General features: G+C 40.7%; 1 protein-coding gene across 1 annotated transcript; it reads left to right on the forward strand.

Annotated features, from left to right (window-relative positions):
* Positions 1 to 21366: 21366 nt before the first annotated feature.
* On the forward strand, positions 21367 to 22862 carry SOX14 (SRY-box transcription factor 14). The gene has a single exon (XM_033959700.1). It carries the CDS (start codon positions 21597 to 21599, stop codon positions 22317 to 22319), a length of 723 nt encoding a protein of 240 aa, XP_033815591.1. The 5' UTR covers positions 21367 to 21596; the 3' UTR covers positions 22320 to 22862.
* Positions 22863 to 23331: the final 469 nt, after the last annotated feature.

Here is a 23331-nt window from a genome sequence, read left to right on the forward strand (position 1 = left end):
AGGGTTTCCAGATATGTAATCAGCTCGCGGTCATGAGCCCCCTCAGGAATACCCAAAAGTCGTATGTTCGATCGGCGAGAACGGTCATTGTTTTCCTCAATTTCCCTCTCCAGTATGGGAATATGAGCAGCTTGTTTCCTCAGGTCAGCCACGTGTTGTGCGCTAGCCTTTGCCTTCCCCTCCAACACTAACACACGTGACTGGAGCTGAGTAAATTTGGCAGTTAGAGTCGACAGCTTATCATTAATTTTGTCAGTTGCCAATTTTGTGTCTGTGATCAGCTCTTTCACTGCTCTGAGCTCGGCCAAAACCTCCTTATTATTATTCAGTTCAGTGGATGGCAACGGGGCCTTAGAGGGAGAGACCGGATCAGGTTTGTGGCATTTATTTACCTTTTTATCCACCATCGCGCCCAAAAATTAGTACAAATCAGCAACAGGCAGGATCCTTATAAAGATCAGTATATTCCACCAGCATACAAATTGCGTAAAGATTAAGCGATTTCAGGGTTTCATAAACAAGGTGCAGGAGCTCGGATGTTATTCTGCCATCTCTCATGGGCTCAGCAGCGCCTCCAATATTCATTCATTTTAATTGAAATTCTTCAATAAAGTTAGAATCTGCAAGCAATGTATTATTGAACCTCCACACAGGTCTATTAAAATCTTGTTCCTCAAATTTTAATTCAATCCAAACTCCAGCATGATCTGATAAAACAATTGAATCTATGCCAGCTTTGGTTACTGTTGAAATAATTGATATGATACAAATACATAATCTATTCTTGAGCAAAAGGAAAACTCTCAAGCATTAAAATGAAGAATTCACCAGATATCTTTTAATCCACAAGATTGAACTAAATTATCCAATCCCATTGATTTCAAAATCCTGGGTTGTTTATCCAACAATGGATCCATAACAGCATTGAAGTCCCCAGCTACCACTAGATTAGAGGCAGCCAGTGGCAGAAATACCCGTTGAAGATTCTTAAAAATTATGTTTGATTCGAATTAGGGGCATAGACACAAAACAGTGTCAGAGCATGTTTTCCCAAGGTCATCTTTACCTGAATCCACCTTCCTAAAAGATCTGCAGAAATAAAATTAAATACAGCTAAACATTTCTTATGAACTAGAATAGTCACCCCCTACTTTCTTTCCCACAGCCGGCGCAAAAAACAATGCTTGACCCACCCTCCTTCTAATTTCATAGATTCCTCCACAGTCAAATGAGTTTCCTGTATCATATATATATCCGCATTTTACTGCTTTAAAAAACTGAGTGTTTTCTTCTTCTTAACAGGATGATTGAGGCCATTAACATTTAAAGAAAACAATTAAAAATTCATTGCAAAATTTCAAAGAAGAGAACCCATAATATTATACCAAATACACCACGCAAATACACCCTCTATTCAATATACATTCTAAACCCCTTAAACCCTCCCTTCCTCCCCCAATTCCCCACCCCCTTATCATATGATTGCTTGAATACATATATTTAGACAAGCAGCCATATCCCACTCTCAGGCAACCTAACTCATTACCTCCCCTTATACAATTACAATTAATCAACCCCTATAAACTAAAAAATTTCATAAATACCAAAGTAAGTAGATAAATATTTTCTAAGAAGTGGACAAATAATTAATAGAATATAATAGCAAAATAAAATTCATTCCCTACCTATGTGGAAATTCATTAATTAATTTATTCAACCAAATATATTTAATTAATATAACCAATGAATACCCTTTAAATTGCCTCAAATCATACCAAAAACCACTCTATTAAGTTATTAAACAAACTTCCAGTAATGAGACCTGAGAACTGGAATTTTAAAAACATATTTCAGTGAATAAATATAAGGTCCCAGGGTATAAAGCTAAATTACTCTGTAAAAGAGTAAACTTTTAAAATTTCTAAAATGAATATGTCAATACCCCTAAACCCTTTTCTTTTCTCTTCTTTTTTTTTCTTTTCCCCTTTTTTGTTTCACCCCCCTTCCTAACGTACCATATCTACTTATACTAACTGTCTCTTTACTTTCAAGTAGTATGTTCAACATATATAATTCACAATTTTATACCATTATCTCCATGGTATGGTTCTTTGCTTGGCCTAACTAAAACACCATAGAATGGTTTACATGTAAAATTACACTTTTTCATTCTATGTGGTTCCAGGGTAGGTGCTGAAAGCCTTGACATCTGCTTTCTGGTCTACTGTACAGGCCCTCTAACAAAATTCATCACTAGCCTTTCATTTCCTTTCAGGGGTCCTTTTACTAACCCCTTTCATTTCCTTTAATCTGTCCCACCTGTTGAATGAGGTCCCTTACAAACTAAGACCCCAGGCCCAGAGCATTAACACTCAAAGTTAATAGACCCTGCTTTGGATGAAACAGCACTGCCAGGGATCATCTTAATCTCGCTGCCTAAGCTGGGTAGCATCATTTCCTACTGCAGAACAAAACCACAGGACTCCCAGCAACAGCGGGGAAGCTACGGTTTCTGAAAACTTATGAATTTCACTGCACCCAGTCAAAGACCAACTGCCCGGAGCTGGAGAGGCAGCGGTATAACCCCACCTTCATGGCACCCTCTGTTAACAGACACAGTGGGATGGTCAGGAAACTTAGATAATAACCGGGGTGAATTCCATGTATGCACTGATCAACATTGTCCAGGTGCTCCTAAAGATGAAAGACCGGAGTGGGGCGCCCCTGCAGATGCACCGGGCCTGCCACCACTGAACAATCACACTCTAGCAGCGCATGCCATCCCTCACCTTCATGCAGAAAACGGTGCCGTAGCAGTCGATGTTCCCTGCTGTCTCACAGTCTCAATCCATCGCCAGCCTTTCACCCTCAGGGGACCCCTCAGCAGGCGTGTAATCCACAGTCGTCCCGCCTCTGGGACGTGACTTGGCCGCAACAGGGCAAGCAGCCACACCTAGCAAAAATCCGGGCTATGCAGAAACACATGCAGAAAACAAAGAAGGCGGGCATGATGCAGAAGAGGCAGCAGAGAAAAGAACGCCCACAGAACTCATCTGCCTGCACACAGTCCAGCGGGAAGAGGTGGGGCACCAGGAGGAAGAGGAAGCCAATTACGAACGTGGGCTGCACTCAGAGGAGCAAGGGCCACAACTGAGGAAACAGAACAGAGGTGAGTAAGGGGGCATTCCAGCAGCACCCACTGCTTCCCGTAGGCTGAAATTCTAGCTCCGCCCATCCCTCCCATGTCATTAACTTCTTTTTGATGTAAAGTTGATCTAGTGGGCTGGAACTTCCTCCTTAGAAGTCAAATTTTTTAATCAGAAGGCTTTTTTCAAAAAAGAAAAGAATTGTCCTCATGGTTCTATGACAACTTAAAAAAACAACAACCCAAAAAACAACCAAGAGACAGTTAAATGACCAAATCCATATTAAATATATAATTCAAAACATTAAACTATGAAATCCATCTTCCAACTCTCTAATATCTAGGGAAATCAGTAAATAAAGACTTAATTACAGCTGTCAGGATTAACCATTTAGTTCATCGGTGTTTCTTGTTGGGACAAAAACTCCAGCTTTTCAGGGTCTTCAAACTGGTAAAATTTCTCTTTATAGGTAACCCTCACGAGAGCAGGATAGTATAGCCCATATGTTGCTCCAATTTCCTTTAGTTGTTGTCTCATCTGTAGAAATTGTTTGCGCAGATGCACCGTCTCACTTGCAAAGTCTGGGACAAACATAATATTTGAGTCTTTGTAAGAAAGATTTTTTTTTCTTTTGCCACCCTTAAAATTTATAAAATGTGCTGAAAATGTAGCAGGCACAAAATTATTGGTCTAGGTCTCACCTGGCCATGAGGTCTCCTTCCCGGGATCCTATGTGCCCTCTCTATTTCCAGTGTCACTCTTAAGTTTAGAGGGAGTAAGTTTGGAATCACTTCTTCCAGGAATGACAACATATTATTTCCTTCCACCCCTTCTTTTAAATCTAGGATCCTCACATTATTTCTTCTCGCCCAGTTTACATAGTCTGTCATCCATTTTCCCATTTCTTTGATAACCTTATGATCATTTTTACATTGCTGTTGCTCCTTTTCCACCTTCTCCACTCTGGTCTCCATCTGATTCATTCTTGTACAGACCATTTCCATTTTATGAACCAGATTTGCCACTTCCTCCTTTACTGCTACCACTTCTTCCTTTACCTCCACCATCTGTTGTGTGACATCCTTCAATGCTGACCTAATGTTTCTCAGCTCCTCTAGAAGTTCAATCATATCTAGAGCATCCAATGGCAGGGCAATCTTTCTAGGATTGGGTGAATCCTCTTTCAGCCTTTTTGACTTCCCTCCTGATTTTGAAGTTGTTTCAGGTTTTGTTTGTTTACTAGAAGCCATTAGTTGAACACTTCCATACTTTTTGCCTTTAAGGAGAAGAATTATAAAGCTGAAAACCAACAAAAGAGTGCCCAGGGATGAGAGCTCAACAGCTACACAGCCATTTCCTATGTCTCCAAGTTCCGAAATCCATCTAATTTTAAATGTCTTTTTTTTTCATGAGCACAGATACTGTGCTTGTTACACATGCACAATATCTGCCCCATTAAAAAAAGAAAAAAAGCACCCCTCTGCTGATAATGGCCCTCCCCGACAAACTGACACCAGGAACTGCCCTTCTCCCATGGCAGTGAAAATGGCAGAAGGAATGGCTAATTCTTCCTGCCATGATGACCCTATCCCTCCCCTCCTATGAAAAAAAATGGCAGGAGGTGTGCCCACTCCCTCCTGCTATAGTAATCCCCCCAGCATGAGAGAAAATTAAAGGGAAGGCCCACCATTTTGGATCAGCAGGCCATGAAAATGGAGGGATTGTGCTTCCCTTCTGCGTCCAACAGAAAAGGTACGGGGATTCAGGGGTTTCACGGGAGCATCCAGTGGCAGTGGGAAGTGGGCATCCCTCCTGTCTTTTTTTTTTTTGGGGGGAAAGGGAAGGTAGGGGATGGTTTGAGGGGTCCTCCGTTGGCAGGAGGGAGTGGGCTTATATGTTTTTTGCCACCAAAACATATTGATACAGGAACTGAGATATATAAAGTTTTAATAGCACTTGTAAAATGACTATCATAGTAAATAGGGGTTCTTTGACTAAGCTGCATTAAGTTAACACATGCTTAACATAACGAAATAGCCTAACTCAGGGTGCACTAAAGTTCACTAACTACACGGTAAGTATTTTTTAAATAATTTTTTGGTGGGAGCTTGTCAGATGCTAACCAATATGTACAACTACTGTATATTGCTGGTTATCATACAGTTAGCATGGGAGCTCTTAGCAAACCCTATACATAGGAGCCAGCTCTGTGGCTGCTGTGGGTGTCTGAGCACCCTCAATATTTTGGGGACCTTACATGACATGTTTCTCTCAGCCTGCAGCTTTAGAGGACCCCCCCAAAGGCTAGCATGTTTCCCACCATCGTCCAGCATCCCTCTGGCCTCCCGGTCTCACTTTAAAAACTAATTATGGCCTGCAGAGGATTGCCGGTGCTGTAGCGATTCTAGTATGCTTCTGGTGGCCTCCACAGCATGTTCACTTTGCCATGGTCTGGTCCAGACCAAAACAGGATATTATGACAGAGGAGAGGGGGACCTTGGCAGAGGGAACATGCAGCAGAGGCTGCCAGCAGTTTGCTAGAATGACTATAGCACTGGCAATCCTCTGCAGGCCTAATTAATTTTTAGAGTGAGACCGGTAGGCCAGGTTGATGCTGGATGATGGTGTAGAGAAGTGGAAAACATACCAGCCTTTGGAGGGGCCCCTGGTGTAGTTATTAGAAGTACACAGAGGGAGGGAATGAGTCCAGAGGGGCATATGCAAACTGAGGTGAGGGGGAGGTGAACCAGATGGGGAAGAAATAATGGTCTGGAAACAGAGGAGAGGGAGAGATGATGGATAATGGGATGAAGGGAGGGAAAAGAAAGGGAGAGAAGTTGGACCTAAGGGATGGTGTGGAGGGAGGGAGGATAGAGATACTGGATAGGAGGATAGTTGGGAAGAGAAAGGGAGAGATGGTAGACCCTGGGGTGGTGGGGAAGGAGAGAGATGCTGGATGAAAGGGTAGTTGAGAAAAGGAAAGATGGTCGATCTGGGGATGGTGGGATGGTGGGATCCATCGCTGCAGCCGCTCTTTCAATCTTTGGGCCGCTGGCAGTGTAAATGAAGTAAATAAGCTGCCTTCCATGGCTGGAAGCTTTCCATCTGCTACTGTTTCCCGGCCTCACTTAGGCATAAAGGCAATGTGTTTACTTCACTCATGCTGCTGATGGCCCAAAGAGCACAAGAGTAGCTGCCTCATCAGATCCCATGGAGGAGAGGAACACATGGGGGGTCACTGGATAATTGCAGGGAGAAGGGAAGTGGTCATTGAAGAAATGCTGGACTGTGGGGATGGAGAGAAAAAAAGGAAAGATGCCAGATCACCAGAAGAGGGAAGGGAAAAGGAAGGGGAGGACAGAGATGCCAGACCTTGTTAAGAAGGAGAAGGAGGGAAGAGAAGGAGAGAAAAGGAGATACCAGACCACAAGAAGGGAGAAAGTGAAGGAGAGAAATGTTACACTGAGGGGGAAGAGAAGGACAGGGAGATACAGGGAGATGCAAGATCACAAAGGGGGAAGAGAGAACGGAAGAAGTAGAGACAGATACTAGTCTGTGGGAAGGAGAGGAGAAAGATGTCAGACCACCAGAGAGGGGGGGAGAGGGAGTAGATGCTGCACAGGGATGGAGAGGAAGGGGAGAGAGAGGAAGGAGATGCTGCACAGGAATGGGAAGGAATGAGAGATGCAAGAAATGCTGTTTAAGAAAAAACAGGAATAATGGAGAAGAAAGAAAGAGGTGATGGTACACATGGATAGAAGGGAAGGGAAGATATGGAACAACAGGAAGTAGAAAAATTGAAGAAATTTGAATATTAAAAGTTAATGCCATAGATGGATGTAGTTTTCCTTATGAGATGGCGGGGATGTCACTAGTGAAAACTAGAAGAAGTCAGAAATTGCTTTGATAAATAATATATGAACTGAATTCGCATTCAACACAAACCTGTCTATGAAGTGTAATCAATATGTTTTAAGTTGCTCAGAAATGTCGTCTAAAGAGAATACCTCGAGGATTAAGAATGAGAACAGCCCCTAGATTGTTCTTGGATAATTCCACCTTCCTGGATAAATGGAATGCTGTACTCAATAAATGTTCTTTAGATCTCATGTTATTGGTGATTGAAACCACTAAAACAGAACTACAGACATATAACAGTGAGTTTCAACAGGCTAAAGATAGTTTAAAATCTATGGGCAGCATAGAAGAGTACAATCAAAAATTAACAGATCTTAATCTCAAAATAGATACATTCAAGGAAGATTTACGGAAACTAAAAATTAAAAAATTAAGACGGGACGAGCTAGATTATACAAAAGGGTTTGTCTACCCATGGATGGATAAATCCAGCAATAATAGACGAAAAAAATGACCTACATACACACAAACATCTTCTGATACTTCAGACGACGATAAAAAAACATCTTCTAGCTCTAAACAATCCCAGTCAGTCCATTTTCAAGGGGGCCCATCATCAAACACTCGCAGACCAGCCAGGACAAAAAACAGCAGAATCAACCATAGCATCAAATGTGTTCAACCTATCACATAGGACTTTAACCACAGTGGAATTATCTGTATTAAATAAAGGATTATCTTTTGTGCCCTCTAACCCTTATTATTCTTTTGACACCAGAGTCTCCATGTTTAAGTTCATAAGAAAATGTAAACTTAAACATTTTTTTCATCAAGAAGCAACTTCTGATGCATTGCCATCTGTCAGTGACAATGCAGTAAAAATTAAATCTACATGGTGTCCTCCAGGGTCAGTGGATTCCCACATTCAAGCATTTGAGAATTTGGTACTTAGAGATATTAGTTCTCTTGAAAAGAACCCCTATAAGATCCAACACAATTTATCTCGGGCTCAACAGATGGCCCTGCAATCTTTGAGTTCTGATCAAAGTATCATTATCCGTCCGGCAGATAAAGGGGGCGGTGTGGTTCTTCTTGATACAGAGCAATATGTGGCTGAAGCAGATCGTCAGTTGTCAGATCAAAGTTATTACACTTTATTGCAAGAAGACCCCACCCCTTTCATACAAGATGTGATATCACACCTTTTAGTTCATGCATCAGAAGCAGGGGTCATCACGGACAAGGAATTCAAATTTCTCTCATGTAAACACCCAAGAATTCCCGTCATCTATTTTGTCCCAAAAATTCACAAGTCCCTTCAAAATCCCCCAGGCAGACCCATTGTGTCAGGCATTGGTTCCATTTTAGAACCTTTATCTGCTATGCTTGATACTTACCTTAAAGACAAAGTTTCTTTAGCTTCTTCATACGTGCTTGACTCCGCCCACATGATCAATATTTTAGCGCAATACCAACAAGTTCCTCCACAAGCTACATTAATAATGTTAGACATATCTGCCTTATACACTAATATTCCGCAGAATGCAGCAGTAACAATTATTGAAGAGGAATTGCGCACCTTGGAGCTTTCTCAAGGCAGGGTTGAATTTTTAACACAGCTGGCGCGTATAGCTTTAAATATGAACTATTTCCAGTTTGATACGAAGTATTACAAACAAATCAAGGGTACTGCCATGGGTGCTAAGATGGCACCCTCTGTGGCGTGCCTATAAGTATCTAGATTTGAAGAAACCTTCTTATATATTTCTGATTTTTGGAAGGACTTTTTAATTTGGAAACAGTATATTGATGACATCTTTGCTGTATGGACAGGTCCCTCTGCAGATTTACAGATATTTCTAGCCTGGCTGAATTCATGTGATAGTAATTTACAATTTGTTATGCACACAGATTCACAACAGGTATCTTTTTTAGATATTCAAATTTGTTTACATCATGGACATTTTTCTACCACCATTTTTCGCAAGTCTACTGATAGGAACAATTTACTAGAATACAGTAGTTTCCACCCCAGACATTTAAGAAACAACATTCCAGTGGGACAATTTTTACGTCTCCGAAGTCTCTGCACCACGGTCCAGGAATATATTATAAAAGCTGGTGAAATGAAACTCAGATTTCAGCAAAGGGGGTACCCTCACTCAGTGATACAGAAAGCATATAAGCGAGCTTTATATGCAAATAGAACTTTATTACTGTCTTCACCATCAAAATCAGATGAGAACTCTCTAGTATGTGTCCTCCCTTATTCAGTTCGGGCGTTTGATATTAAACATATCATTAAACAACACTGGGGAATTATGCAATTTCATGAGGCATTCCAACAGGTGCCCAGATTTGCGTTCTCCAAACAGCGCAACTTGAAGCAGCATTTGGTCCATTCCCAGTTCATTAAACAACCACGGACACAAACATCAGGTCAACATTTGCAGTGTGGTCGTTGCAAAATATGCAAACATTGTGTCACTTTACAACAAATGTCTACCTGTCTAAGTCATCTTAGTCATATCAAGTGCCCCGCTACTAATTGTGACTCTCGACAAGTAGTGTACATCATTCAATGCCCATGTCGGTTGTTTTATGTAGGGTGCACTACCCGAAGTATCAAGACCCGGATTGGAGAACACATCAGCAGGATTCGCACAGGAGTGAAAGAGGCCCCCCTAGTACAGCATTGGTTGGATCATCAACATGCACCCACGGACCTCCTCTTTTCTATTCTTAATGTCATAGTTCCTACTAGAGGAGGAGATGTTGCAAGGATGCTTTGGAAACAAGAACAGAAGTGGATTTTTATTCTCAACACCTTGCACCCACATGGACTGAACAGCGAGATGGAGTGGATTGCGTTTCTATGACTTTCAATATTATTTTGTTCCTTGGCCAGGTGGCAACATTGCAGATCATTGTATTATTTTTGTATTATTTTTGTTTTATTATTTATTATTTATTTTTTACAGCATTTTACAGTTTTCCTGCTTTACAGCTTTCCTTTACAGTTTTGACTATTGCATCAGCCACTTGATGATGTCATCAAACCCCTCCCCCTTCTCTCTATTTAAATCGGGAGTGTACTGCTGTGTCCTTTCTGGCAGTTTGAATACACTTTGTGGTGTGAGAGCTTTTCAGTTTTGGTATGTATTTTGTGCATTCCCTCCTCTAGTTTAGCCTTAAAAAGTAATACTTTTCATTGAGGTGTGGTTATGGATTTTTACTCACACCCGATGTTGTAAATGACTTTTGTATTGCAGAAATGTTGTCGTATCACCAACTTTAACATAACTGAAGTTTAAAAGACTACAGCCAGTTTTCCAGCAATCGTGAGTGGGTCTCCTGACGAAGGACACGAAACGGGGCCGCGTCGGGACCCCAAACCCCTCATTGAGCTAAGTTATGATTCTATTAATCATGCATAAGTGATGTTCTGACAAGTATAAAACAAGTATAAGAAGAAAGGAGAAAATCCTATACTTTATATCATTTCAAGGACTGTAATAATTTTTATTAACCAACATCCTGGCTTGAAGTGTGATCTCTACAGAAACAGTTGCAATGACTGGGAGGTAAACTCTGTTCCCACTCTAGGGGGGTGCGTTCCCCCCTTGTTGAGTTTCACATTTCTGAGCAACTTAAAACATATTGATTACACTTCATAGACAGGTTTGTGTTGAATGCGAAGTCAGTTCATATATTATTTATAGATGGATGTAGGGCAGAAAGTTAAGAAGGAGAGAAAAATTGCAAATGGATAAGAAAGGCCCTGGAAACACAGTTAAGAGCACAGACAGAAGAAAATTCAATCAGAGACTGGGAAACGATGATTAGAAAAATAAACTCACCAGACAACAAAGGTAGGAAAAACAATTTTATTTTCAATTTAGTGACTGAAATATGGCGGTTTTGAGAATTTACAGCTGCTGTCTCTATTTTGCACAGTTCAGTAAGAAATGCATTTGTTTCTATTTCTCTGGTGTTGAACTGCATACATGCAGAGTCTGGCATCTTAGGGTTTTGTTTGTGTATATTAGGATTTTTAGTTTGTGGTCCTGTATTTGCATAGCATTTATCTGTGTTCTGCATGTGTGACAAAGGCTTGGTGTTCTGGTAGGAATGAATGTTGAGAAGCACCATACAGCAGTGGTCTCAAACTCGCAATCCGGGGCCATATGCAGCCCGCCAGGTACTATTTTGCAGCCTGTGGACTGTACTAGTGCTGTCTGTACTAGTGCTGCCCGCTCTTTGCAGCGTCTTCCGGCTTCCCCCCTGGCATCCCGCTCTTACCTTCAGATAATTATTGCAGCCTGCAGAGAGGATTGCCGGTGCTGTATCAATCCTTGCAGGCTGCCATCATCCTCAGCAGCACATTCCCTCTACCGTGATCCTGCACCTGATGTCAGAGGAGGGGGGTGGGACTGCGGCAGAGGGAACGTGCTGCAGAGGCCGATGGCAGCCTGCAAGGAATGCTACAGCACCGGCGATCCTCTCTGCAGGCTGCGGTAATTAGCTGAAACTAAGACCAGGAGGCCAGGGGGGAAGCTGGAGGACACTGCAAAGAAGGGGGGAACATACAGGTCTTCAGGGGGGGGTGTGTGAAAAATTTATCTATATATATAAAATCGGAGGTATGTATGTGTGTATGTGCCGCGATCACGCAAAAACGGCTTGACCGATTTGAACGAAACTTGGTATGCAGATCCCTCACTACCTGGGATGATATGTTCTGGGGGTCTCGCGGCCCACCTGCACACATGGGCGGAGCTACAAACATAAAATCAGCTTTCACCCATTCATGTCAATGGAAAAAATGTAAAAAGCTGCCATTCTCCCAGTAATTCAAAAATGGCTTGACCGATTTGATCGAAACTTGGTATGCAGATCCCTCACTACCTGGGGTGATATGTTCTGGGGGTCTCACGGCCCACCTGCACACATGGGCGGAGCTACAAACAGAAAATCAGATTTCACCCATTCATGTCAATGGAAAAAATGTAAAAAGCTGCCATTCTCCCAGTAATTCAAAAACGGATTGACCGATTTGAACGAAACTTGGTATGCAGATCCCTCACTACCTGGGGTGATATGTTCTGGGGGGTCTCACGGCCCACCTGCACACATGGGCGGAGCTACAAACAGAAAATCAGATTTCACCCATTCATGTCAATGGAAAAAATGTAAAAAGCTGCCATTCTCACAGTAATTCAAAAACGGCTTGACCGATTTGAACGAAACTTGGTATGCAGATCCCTCACTACCTGGAGTGATATGTTCTGGGGGTCTCGCTGCCTACCTGCACACGTGGGCGGAGCTACAAACAGAAAATCAGATTTCACCCATTCATGTCAATGGAAAAAATGTAAAAAGCTGCCATTCTCACAGTAATTCAAAAACGGCTTGACCGATTTGAACGAAACTTGGTATGCAGATCCCTCACTACCTGGGGTGATAAGTTCTGGGGGTCTCACGGCCCACAACTCTATGTTGCTTGCTCAAGGGTGGGTTCACCCAAGATTTTATATGTTCTTGCTCCTGGAGGTGAAACTAAAAATGTTGTTTATAATCAAGTTTTGCGTTAGTTGTATTGTATTCATTTTGTCAAATATTTCACATTATAATTTGAATATATGTGTATGTGTGTATATATGTATGTTCCAGCATAACTCTTCAATGCATGGACAGATTTCAACCAAACTTGACATACACATTACTTACTATCTGAGGACAAACACTGTGGGGGTGGGAAGGGGGGATATGTAAAAATGATTGAAAATGACAGATTTTAGTATCTACCCCATAGTGTTTTCGGGCTCACAGATGAATACTCAGCATAACTCTGAAACGCATGGAGAGATTTCAACCAAACTTGGTACACATATGACTTACTATCTGGGAAAAATATTGTGCAGGTGGGACGGGGTAAAATACTGTGGGGGTGGGAAGGGGCTGATATGTTAAAATTATCAAAAGCGACAGACATTAATGTCCAACCCATAGTTTTCGGGCTCGCAGAGATGAATACCGACACTCCCGATGCCGTTTAAGTCTAAGTTCAGCCCCATAGAGAGGGACATTCCTTTGGGACATGTGGAGGATAGGGGGTTGGGACATGGGGGTGGGGCATATGGGACATGTGGGGGGTAACGTGGGGGGTGGGACATAGGGGGTGGGACATGTAGGGGGTTGGACATTTTGGGATAAATAAATATCCGGGCAACGCTGGGTAATCAGCTAGTAAACTATAAAGAGTTTTACCTCATGCAAAACTGTCATTTCTTTAATAAGACATTAACTATTTTTTCTGTGTGCTTTGTGTAGTTATCTGGTTAACCATTTTGTTAATAAGATTATATTGTGTGTATATATGAAAAATGAATGGAAAAAATGGCTTTACAAAGACAGTCAAACCTCGGTTTGCGAGTAATGCGGTTTGCGAGTGTTTTGCAAGAAGAGCAAAACACTCGAGCAAACTGTAACTCGCAAACCGAGCATTGACTCGATTTGTGAGCCCCCACCTGACCCTGGGAACCAGCTTTGTTGCTCCCACGAGGTCATGGTCGTGATTGCCTTCCTCCTTCCCCACTGACTGGCCCTGTCCTTACCCATGCGCCGCCGGTTCTCTACTGGGCCTTGCAGTGGCGTACCTAGCATATGTAACACCCGGGGCCCATCATTTTTTGGCACCCCCCCCATCTGTACGAAAAACATGATTTTTAGTAACAAGCCACATGTCACACAAGAGTACCTAGGAAAAGGCAGCATCTTACATATTGCAGTGAGCAGTACATCAATACACCCATTGTAAAACTAAACAAGCCAGACCAGCACAGATCAATCCTACACCGTCAATCCTAACAGAAAAACATTTCTTTCGAACACACAGAACACAGAAAACACCTTCGCCTAGTATGGAATATGTCATCACAAACTAACTCCTCCCCCTTTTACAAAATTGTAGTGCTGATTTTAGCCACGGTGGTAACAGCTCTGACGCTCATAGAATTCTGAGCATCAGAGCTGCTACCACCACAGCTGGCACTAAAAATCGCTCCACAGTTTTGTAAAAGGGGGCATAAAATAGAAATACACAGCTTCAATGCTCTAGCTCAGGGGTGCCCGAACTTTTTGGGCTTGCGAGCTACTTTAAAATGACCAAGTCAAAATGATCTACCAATAATAAAATAAAAAAACACAAAGCACACTATATGCTGAGAAAATGTTAATTATCATTCCTATTCTGGGTTTTTTTTTTCAAAGAGGTTAAGGCAGATGACTCTATGCATTGTCACCTCAGTAACAACCATACAAAAATAGACAAATATACCCCTCTTCCTTTTTATTAAACCACAATAGCAGTTTTTAGTGCAGGGAACTGCGCTAAATGCCCAGCGCTGCTCTCAACGCTCTTAGGCTCCCTGTGCTAAAAAACACTATTGCAGAGAACCAGCGGCAGGCACTTTCAACACTGGCGGTGCACGAATAAGAACAGGGCCGATCAGTGGGGATGGAGGTGATCACGGTCACAAAGGGAGGGAGCAGTGCCAGCGGTCTCAGGGGAGCAGCAAAGCTGGTTCCCGGGGTCAAGTGTCGGCTCGGGAGTGGGGTCGGGAGTCGGCTTAGGTCGGGGGTTGGGTCGGAGAGATGTACCTACTGGTATTAAGTCAGTGGAACAAATCATTCAAGTTGGCATTATGGGTAAAGTTGCTTTGATATACAAGCACTTTGGATTGCAAGCATGCTTCTGGAATGAATTATGCTCGCAAACCAAGGTACCACTGTAGTACTATTATTATGGGGTAGGGTCAGGGGGCAGAGCTTGAGCAGGGTCTGGAGTGGAGCTTTGGGTGGGGTCTGGGTAAAGATTGAGCACCCCCGATCATTTAGAAAAGTTGGCTCTTATGCCCCAAATAGGTGGTGAAAAGTGCTCCTGCTGCATGCTAATGGTAACATTAGGACATGTCCATTAATAGAAATGATAGAAAAATAAGGCTTTTTATATACAGTACAAAGTAAAAATGGCTTTAGCACAAGGAAAGACATGTAAGCATGTGGTAAGATCCAATTCTTAGTTTAAAAAAAGACCCTTTAATTCCTTTTATGAAAGGGAGTGATTCACATATATCTCTTTTGAATACATAGATTGCAAATAAGCAAGATTATAGAATAATTCTTATGTGTCCTTTTCTTTTAAATGAGGAGTGGAATTCAGAGCTTTCATGAGCTCCATCTTGCCCTGCTAACTCTGCTTCTCATCTACTATAATAAAACGCTAAGCGCGCATGTGCACTCTTACCTGCGTGTTCCCTGATCCCTGATCTGTATGTCTGTGGCAGATAAGAGTACGCATGCGCGCTTAGGGTTCTAGTCTAATGACCAGTGGCAGGTAACACGCCGTGACTTCCCCCCCCCCCCCACCAGCACCGACCCTACCTGGCACACCCAAAACCCCCGTTGACCCTCCCAACCGAAACTCCCACCACGAGACGAACACAAACCTCACGGCTCCAGCAGCGTCCGAGGCACAGTAAACACGCTGCTTCGCGTCCTTCTACTGCCCTGATTTCTTCTGCTGCATCCCTGATGACATCAGCAGAGGTGTGGCAGAGGAAATTAGGGCAGTGGAAGACCACGAAGCAGCGTGTTTACTGTGCCTTGAACGCTGCTGATGCCGGGAGGTTTGTTGGCTGTCTAGCGGTGGGAGGGTCGGATGGGAGGGTCAATGGGGGTTTCAGGTGTGCCGGGTAGGGTCGGCACCGGGGTGGGGTGGGGGTGTTTAAATGGAAACATGCTGCTCAGGGGGATGGGAGGCAGGCAGGCAGGCTGGCATTGGGGGTGGGGGTGGGACAAAGTCTGGAAGATAGTGATGGGAACATAGGAAGGAGGCACTGGGGGCACTAAGGACATAGAAAGGGGCACTGAGGACACTAAGGACATAGGATGCACTGAGGGCACTAAGCAGGACATAGGCACTGGGGGCACTAAGGACACGGGAAGGAGGCACTGGGGGCACTAAGGACATAGGAAGGAGGAACTGGGGGCACTAAGGACACAGTACGCAGGCACTGGGGCACTAAGGACACAGTACAGAGGCACTGGGGGCACTAAGGACATAGGAAGGAGGTACTGGGGGCACTAAGGATGTAGGAAGGGGCACTAAGGACATTGGAAGGAGGCACTGAGGGCACTAAGGACATAGGGAGAGACACAGACAGAAAAAATGAAAGACAGGCAGGCAGTGTCCAAGGAGAGAGAAACAAAGAAAAAAAACCCAGACAGACATCTACTCTAGCACCCGTTAATATAACGGGCTTAAACATTAGTATGTAAATCAGTTTCCATGACTCAGTTGTACACCCATGGTACAGAATCTTCTGTGGCCCATATGCCTTAACATCTGTGTCCAGCAAGCAGACAGATTGCCCTGCTCCCTCTGCTTTTCAGTTTTCAGCCTCCCTGTACAATCTTTAGCATCTCAGGGAGCCTACTTGAGCTGAATGCCCTTGGTACCTCTTCCCCCACATACCCCCTCCTTTACTAACATGTAGTGAGGGTTTTAGCGCCAGCAGCGGCAGTAAGTGCTCTGATGCTCATAGGAATTCCTATGAGCATCAGAGCAGTTACCGCCACTGCTGGCGCTTAAAACTGTGCTATGCGTTAGTAGAGGAGGGGATAGTTAGCTCTGCATCTGTAGCACAGTTCTGATCAGAAAAAAAAGAGATTTAAATTATGTAGGAGTGTTGGTGAAAAGTATGTTTATGTCTTAATGTAGAGAATTATACTCTTGAGGAAGAAATTCATTGAATTTGGATAAGTTGAAAAACCGTTGGAGGCAAAGTTTGTTTTTTAAAATTTTTTTTAGCTTTTTAGGGTCCTTTTTACAAAGCAATAGTAGTCATTGTCCCGTGGCAAATGCAATGAAGCCCATTCATTTCCTATGGGTTTCAGTGAATTTGCTGAGAGAGACTTGCTATCATTGCTTTATGAAAGGGGCCATTAATGTTGACTAGATTTGGAGAAGCAGAATTTTGAGGCTTGATCAATAGATTTCATGGGGAAAAGTAATTTTTCATTCTTATGCTACATCCATAAGTTCTATGGCAAAACATTTTTTTCTAGCATTTGTATAGATAATGCCTACCCTGACAATGTGGTTTGGGAGATAATTGATGCACAGAATGACAAACAGCTAGAAAAAGCAAAATACATTGCTTTTATTTATATTAAAACAAGTACCCAGATAGTGAAAGAAAATCATAAGAAACCCAGAAATAACTACAGGGGAAATAGACACATACAGTATTTATAATGGTAAGTATTTTGTTTTGGTGAATTACTAGAAAATGTGCTACAACCCTTCCCCCCAAACACACATACAAAAACATGCACAGTTCCTCCCCAAAAAATGTTTTACTAATTGTTCAGGCCTAATTAATATTTGTCCCAGGCTGGTTTAATACAGTCCAATGTGACCAAATGTATATTAACTTTTAAAACTCTTAATTCCTGCAGAGTTCCTCAGGGTTCCCCTTTGTCTCCCACCCTATTTAACATCTATCGTGTTTATTTGGGAAATTTTTTACAGAGCTTAAAGCTTCAATTCTATATTTATGCAGACGACATCACTATAGTCATCCCGCTAACCTGTCTGTCATCCGCGTTTACAAATTAATTATCAACTATTTTAAATCAGATTGAACTCTGGATGGCTGCCTTCACACTCAAATTTTTTTTAGCAACTCCAATTGATAAAATCAAAGAAACAATGATACATGTAAATGGGATGGATTACATTATCGAACAATCTTTAAAAATATTGGGAGTAACTTTGGATAAACACCTCACATTGGAAAAACATTCTGATTTAATATTTTAAAAAAGCATTTCAGTGCTTTGGAAGCTCCGCACCATCAAGAAATACTTTGATGAAGCCTCTTTTCACTTGTTAACTCAATCTTCCATTTTAAGTATTCTGGACTACTCTAACATCATATATTTGGGTGCTTTTAAGAAAATTCTCAAAAAGTTGAGAGTAGTTCAGAATACGGCTATTCGTCTTATTTTTGGTTTAAAAAAATGGGAGCATATTACTCCGTTCTATCAAAAGCTTCATTGGCTGCCATTGGAATCCAGAGTCTTATTTAAGTTCTCATATATCTGCTACAAAGCAGTATTTGGCATGCTACCAGGCTATCTTACCCCTCATTTTACCCTGAGGTACATTAATAAGAGCTCTCCACTTGTTTGCATATCCCTCAATAAAATCCTGTCATTACAAAAGGTTCCTCGACAGAACCTTTTCTTTTCAGGCGGCCACACTAAATACATGGCTTGCCAAAATTGCGTTAGAAGCTTCCTCTTATCTTGATTTTAGAAAAAAGATAAAAACTCAATTATTCAATAGACTGGCAACCTAATGTATCTTATTACTTACTTATAATTTTTATCTCATTTTAAATTGTTTGTGTCTTCCCACTGTAAGCTTTTAACTTGCCGAAATTTTAGATGATTTCAATTTTAAATATCTATTTGTACTGTATGTATAAGATTGATTGATGTGAATTATTATTATTAAAACATTTTAAGGAAGCATTCAAGAGCAATATAGATAATATTTATATTTTTAAAAAAATATATATAGAGAGAAAAATATTATTATGTAATATTTTGGAGGATAATATTTACCAACAAATAAATTGTTAATTGACTGAATATGATGATATAAATTTCAAGAGTGCATGATAAAAGGAATCAATATCAAATGATAATACTCTGCTAAACTTTGGATTGATAATGTGTCTGTCTACTGTTTGAACATATGTATGCGACCAAAGAGTGATTAGGATATTATGTGTGTAACCAATATAACTGCATAGTTTTATGTGGCATATAAATTGTTAAATAAATAAATACTATTCATTTAGATTCTAATTTTACCTGTTCTTATTTATTTTAGTTATTTATACAGTATACCACCTATTAATTGTCTATGTGGTGTAAATTCAGGTACTCAGTTATTTGGCCCTATCTGTCCTGGTAGGTTCACAATCTATCTAATGTACCTTAGGCAATGGAGGATTGAGTGACTTGCCCAGGTTCACAAGGATCAGCACAGGGCTTGAACCCACAACCTCAAAGTGCTGAGGCTGTAGTTCTAACCACTAAGCCACTTCTTCTCTCCTACTCCCCTCTTTGCATGGCCTAACTTCTTAGATGCAACCTATAAATATACAATGTATCGTAATTTGAATGCTTTAGGGCCTCAGGGTATTTGTTCATGGAAGAAAAAAGTCTTATACTGTAGAATAATTGTTACTACAAATATTTGTGAGTTGTCTGTTCTCTTTATGTGAAAATAATTAGAATGTGACAGCTTATTTTTCCTACTTAAAGGGTACATCAGTCATTGTTTGATCTATTTTTAAAAAAAAATCTGTTAAGTTTCAAGTATATGGATACTCAAAAATTGTCTAAGTAGTATTGCTGTATTGCTTAAGGCTGTAACCTTTCACAGATGACTGGACCTTTCAAATTTTGCATCTATTTATATTTTTATTGGTTGAATGGGAAGATAAAGTACATTTGCAGAAAAAATAAAACAAGACAACACAAAGAAAATAATAATAAAAACATTAGATCTGGTTAAGTGTAATTTGCCTGATTGCAGAGATGAAGATGAGTAATGAGTTACTTGATCTTTATCTGCTGAAAGCAATATAGATAGATAGATATTTTTATTTCTTTTTCACTGTTTTCTAGCTTTACAATTTGCATTATTTATGTACTATAATCTTGAAAACAGTCTTAACTGTTATTTTAGGGGAAAACTGTATGTGAAGCATATCAATATTACAGAATTTTTATAAAATATATTCTAAAATTATTAACAAATAGATAATAAAATATATAGGGACATATTTGTTTCAAAAACAGTGTATAAAAAGACATCTTACAAGTAGGATGAAAACTAGACAATTAAAACAGTAAACCAGAAATACAATGTTTAAATCACTCCATTATTTTATAAACACAGATTTAAGTAGCAGTTAGCAATGTAAATTGGGAAAACCTCAAATCAAATATATCAATAATTAAACTAAATGAAATAAGATAACTTGGAGTTATGTCTTGGGCTAGTCTCTTTTTTTTTGCCACAAGGCAGGTGCAAAAAACCTAATAATGCTTTAAACAGCCCAATTCCCAGAAGGACATGGGACAATTGTTTCCATTTAATAAATATTTTCCCCAAGGCATTTCACATTAGGCAGGCAATTATTCAAAGAAAACAGCCAAGCTAGTTGATTCCTTAGGTTATTTAGTGTCTTGTTACCCTAAGAATTATAATCTATTTTATTTATTTATTTTAATGCTTGGGTTCCAAAATCTGAAATAGTAAGGCACATAATAATCATATAATATAAATATCAGTTATTTAAAACTGTGGAAGAGCCTCATAGAATCTAAAAATACATTACAAGTAACTTTTGCTTTCCAGGTTAGCTGAGCTAGCATTTTTCAAAGCATTACAGAAGACTCGGTAGCATTTCTGTTGTGAAGAAAATATGTTGAAAATCAAGAGTATGAAAAAAACAATGATATAATTATATTGATCTGTAGAAACAGCATCTAATAAATTCGGTAGTGTAATACCTCTCTATATCTGGCTGGCTAGATATCTCAAGATGTGAGGCAGCAGAATTTAGATATAAATATGCAATACAGATATGCATGATATACTTAGATCTATATCCATTCCCGTGAGAAAAAAATCTGGACTTTCTTAACAAACAAACAAACAAAGTTGTTCTACTGTGCTTGCAATCACAGTCTCACAGTCTTATAGAAAATGATAAAACGTGCTGCCTTTTTAGCTGAATCCAAAAGAGTCCTGTTCATTTAGAAACACTACAACCCAATTCTTTATCATTTTCACTCAAACAACTTGGAAATAAAGCGAGTAGGCGTGGGGTTTTTGTTGGGATTATTGTCTAACAAAAACATTCTCCTTAATCCAGTCTTCACTGTTTTCTCTTTCCATTTCTGTTCTCCCTTTGTCTTTTATTTTAGGTAGCCTGCCTCTTCTTTTTCTTGCTGATTGGGTGCTCAGGTTAGGGGGAGTAAACGCCCTGTGATCGTCAGATTGGTGCATCCCCAGTCAGCCTAGCCTTTGAACTTCACCGATTTCACTCAAGCTTACCAGCTCTTGCCCATTCCCAGGCAGGTGCTGTACAAGCTAGACACCTCCAAAACGAGCAAAGAGAACGCTTACAATTTTACACCCGTTCAGGTCAATGCGCACTTTTTCTATCGATTCATTGCGATATCAAGCACTTCGGGAACTTTTATTTTCTTGCGCCCTCTGTTAAACTTCTTCTGCATCTATCCTTCAAACCGACAAATGAAAACAGCCTGTGAGACAGCAAAACTTTTGTGGACCACTTTATTTTTCTTGAAGAACTGGCATGATTAGTTGACAATTTATCCTGTTTCCCCCCCTTCAAAGCAATAATTTTTTTTTTAAAAAGGCGGGCTTGCTTCTGGTTAGTATTTCTTAGAAAAAAAATACAGTGTTTTCTAACAATGTCCAAGGCTGTAGATCATATCAAGAGACCCATGAATGCTTTCATGGTGTGGTCCAGGGGACAAAGGAGGAAGATGGCACAAGACAATCCCAAAATGCACAACTCGGAAATAAGTAAGCGATTAGGAGCTGAGTGGAAGTTACTTTCAGAAGCGGAAAAAAGACCTTACATAGATGAAGCGAAAAGGCTCAGGGCACAGCATATGAAGGAGCACCCAGACTACAAGTACAGACCCAGGCGTAAACCCAAGAACCTGCTGAAAAAGGACAGGTATGTTTTTCCTTTGCCTTACCTCGGGGACCATGACCCACTCAAGGCGGCAGGACTCCCTATGGGTACAGCTGATTCTCTCCTAGCTTCCTCAGAAAAAACTAGGGCTTTCTTGCCTCCCACGTCAGCTCCTTATTCTTTGCTTGATCCTAACCAGTTTAGCTCTACTGGCATCCAGAAAATGACTGAAATGCCACATACCTTAGCTACTAGCACTTTGCCCTATGCCTCCACCTTGGGATATCAGAATGGAGCATTTGGCAGCTTGAGTTGCCCCAGTCAGCACACTCATACCCACCCTTCTCCAAGTAATCCTGGTTATGTGGTGCCCTGTAACTGTACTGCGTGGTCCACGCCTAGCTTGCAACCTCCAGTTGCTTACATTTTGTTTCCTGGTATGGCCAAGGCTGGAATAGACCCTTATTCATCCGGACATGCGACAGCTATGTAACCAACCATGCAAATCTGAACCTGAATTTCGCGTGCATGTACATTAAACGTTTGCGTTAATAAAGAAACCAGACAACATGCCAATTTTACCTGAGTTCGTCAGGCAGCGCCAAGGACTTCTCTTCTGGAGGCTTCAAAGACATTATTCAATCACACAAAAAAAACCACCCCAACAACAACAAAAAATCCCAAACGAACCATATATCCAGCTGGGAAAGTTTTACTTAGATGATTAAGCAGGTATCAAGAAAACTGTAAAAGTTAAACTCCCTTCCCTCCCCCATACACGTCTTTTTGAATATCCCTTTATTTCTGAGTTCAATATTTTCTTTTTGAATATGAGTTATCAAATATGATATTGTGTTTTGTTTCTGCATGTTTTTCTCATCTCAGGCACCACTGAGGAAAACTAACTTTTCTTCAGCTACAACAACAACAAAGCTTACCAGTAATAAATAAGAATGCAATGTTTATATATTCCAAACAACTTGAAATATTTCCTTACTTTCCTACGGATTTTAGTTTTTGTGAAAAAGTTGAAAGACCGCCAAAGTCAGACTTTAAAAATGTAATTTTTATTTTATATAAACAACTGGTGGATTTTTTCCCCCATTGTTTAAGACCTCCAGCCACTACAGGAGGATTTTCCCTTCCTATTTTCTTTATTGAACAAAGGCATTTTGAATAAAAATAATATTGTCATTTAAAAGTTGCAAATTGTCATGCTCTTGCAATATTAAAACATTAACTAGCTTTTATTTGAAATCAGCTAAAGTGATGAATTCAGAATGGATCCGAGTGGGCCTCAGACTTTTATAACGATCAGCTTCTAGGAGATTACGGCAACTAGCACAATTGCAAAGATTATTTCTGTGTGCCTGTTCGTTTGTTTTTTTGTTAATTTTGTATGCTTGCGTGCTTGTTTTTATTCGTTTTTGCTGTTGTCAAAAATCATTGAACTCCCGAAAACTCTTATATGTCTGTAGTTGCAGAAAACTAGCAGACTCAACATA

This window comes from Geotrypetes seraphini, chromosome 9 (genome assembly GCF_902459505.1).
Source record: "Geotrypetes seraphini chromosome 9, aGeoSer1.1, whole genome shotgun sequence".
Classification (NCBI taxonomy): Eukaryota; Metazoa; Chordata; class Amphibia; order Gymnophiona; family Dermophiidae; genus Geotrypetes; species Geotrypetes seraphini.